Below are 1,029 nucleotides of genomic sequence, written 5' to 3' on the forward strand. Positions count from 1 at the left end.
GACAATGAGACTGTCACAGGTCGGCTCGGTAGATTGGGAGGTGAGAGAACACATACCGGCGTTCGCTCACTTCTCGATCCTGTGGCGGCAGAGAGCCGTGACAGGGGGAGGGGCTGGATTCCCCCCTCCCCGCTCCGATCCTCCTGCGCTGACTGGGGGAGGGGGCGGGTACAGCTGGCTCTGTCTCTAGATAGGCAGAGCCAGCTGTCACTCACGCACCTGGGCGGATCCAGACATAATTGTCGGGATCCGTTTCAGCTGCGGCGTCTCGGTATACCGCGAGCTGCAGCTCCCTATATACTGAGCCTAGGGTGACGGGAGGACGCTAGTTTGTGTCCTCCCGTTACCCTACGGAGAACTATGGGGAAAAGCCCTGACCTCATAGTTCTCCTTTTAAGTTTTTTTTTCTTGTCCCCACCGCACTACATTAAAATAAGAGTGTCCATTGTGTAGATTCCTGTTGGCATGCACTGATGACATTTGTATCCTTCCACTCTTGCAGATGGCAATTGGTATCGCGGGCAGGTGAAGGATTGCACCTCTGGTGGTGCAGCTACGGTACACTTTTTGGATTATGGAAACACAGAAGAAGTACCGGTGGACAAACTCTGCAAAATCCCCTCCACTTTTCTGGAACTTCCTTTCCAAGCCATTAAATGCAGTTTGGCAGGTGAGTCATCTGTGCCAGTTTCATGATTTTGAATAAGTGGATTGACTTTTAATAGCCAACATTGAGGAACCTCCTTTTTAAAGTATTAACCGTCCAGCCCACACACAGCTCTGCTTGGGCTTTGTAGGCTTTCTTTGGCCAAGAGGTAATTTTTAGCTGTCAGTCATCACTGCTGATTACTGAGCCTGGCTGTCAGAGTGATGGGTCAGTAGTCCTCTTTACCAGGACTGTCAATTTGCCTTGTAGTGTTCCCTGGGTTTCAGGGTTCCTGTGGGACTCATAAGGATGTTCCAAGTTACACCTCCAGGTTCCTCAACTCACATCACACTGATAGTTTAAAGGAGAACTGGGAGGGGGGG

General features: G+C 50.8%; 1 protein-coding gene across 1 annotated transcript in view; it reads left to right on the forward strand.

Moving 5' to 3' along the window:
• TDRD1 (tudor domain containing 1) overlaps positions 1-1,029 on the forward strand; it is a 54,628-nt gene that overhangs the window by 33,770 nt on the left and 19,829 nt on the right. Inside the window, exon 16 of the mRNA XM_018570757.1 lies at positions 502-670. Within this exon, the coding sequence (XP_018426259.1) occupies positions 502-670 (169 nt within the window). The remainder of the gene's footprint in view (positions 1-501; positions 671-1,029) is intronic.

This window comes from Nanorana parkeri, unplaced genomic scaffold (assembly GCF_000935625.1).
Source record: "Nanorana parkeri isolate BGI_ZX_2015 unplaced genomic scaffold, ASM93562v1 scaffold1592, whole genome shotgun sequence".
In the NCBI taxonomy this organism is placed as follows: domain Eukaryota; kingdom Metazoa; phylum Chordata; class Amphibia; order Anura; family Dicroglossidae; genus Nanorana; species Nanorana parkeri.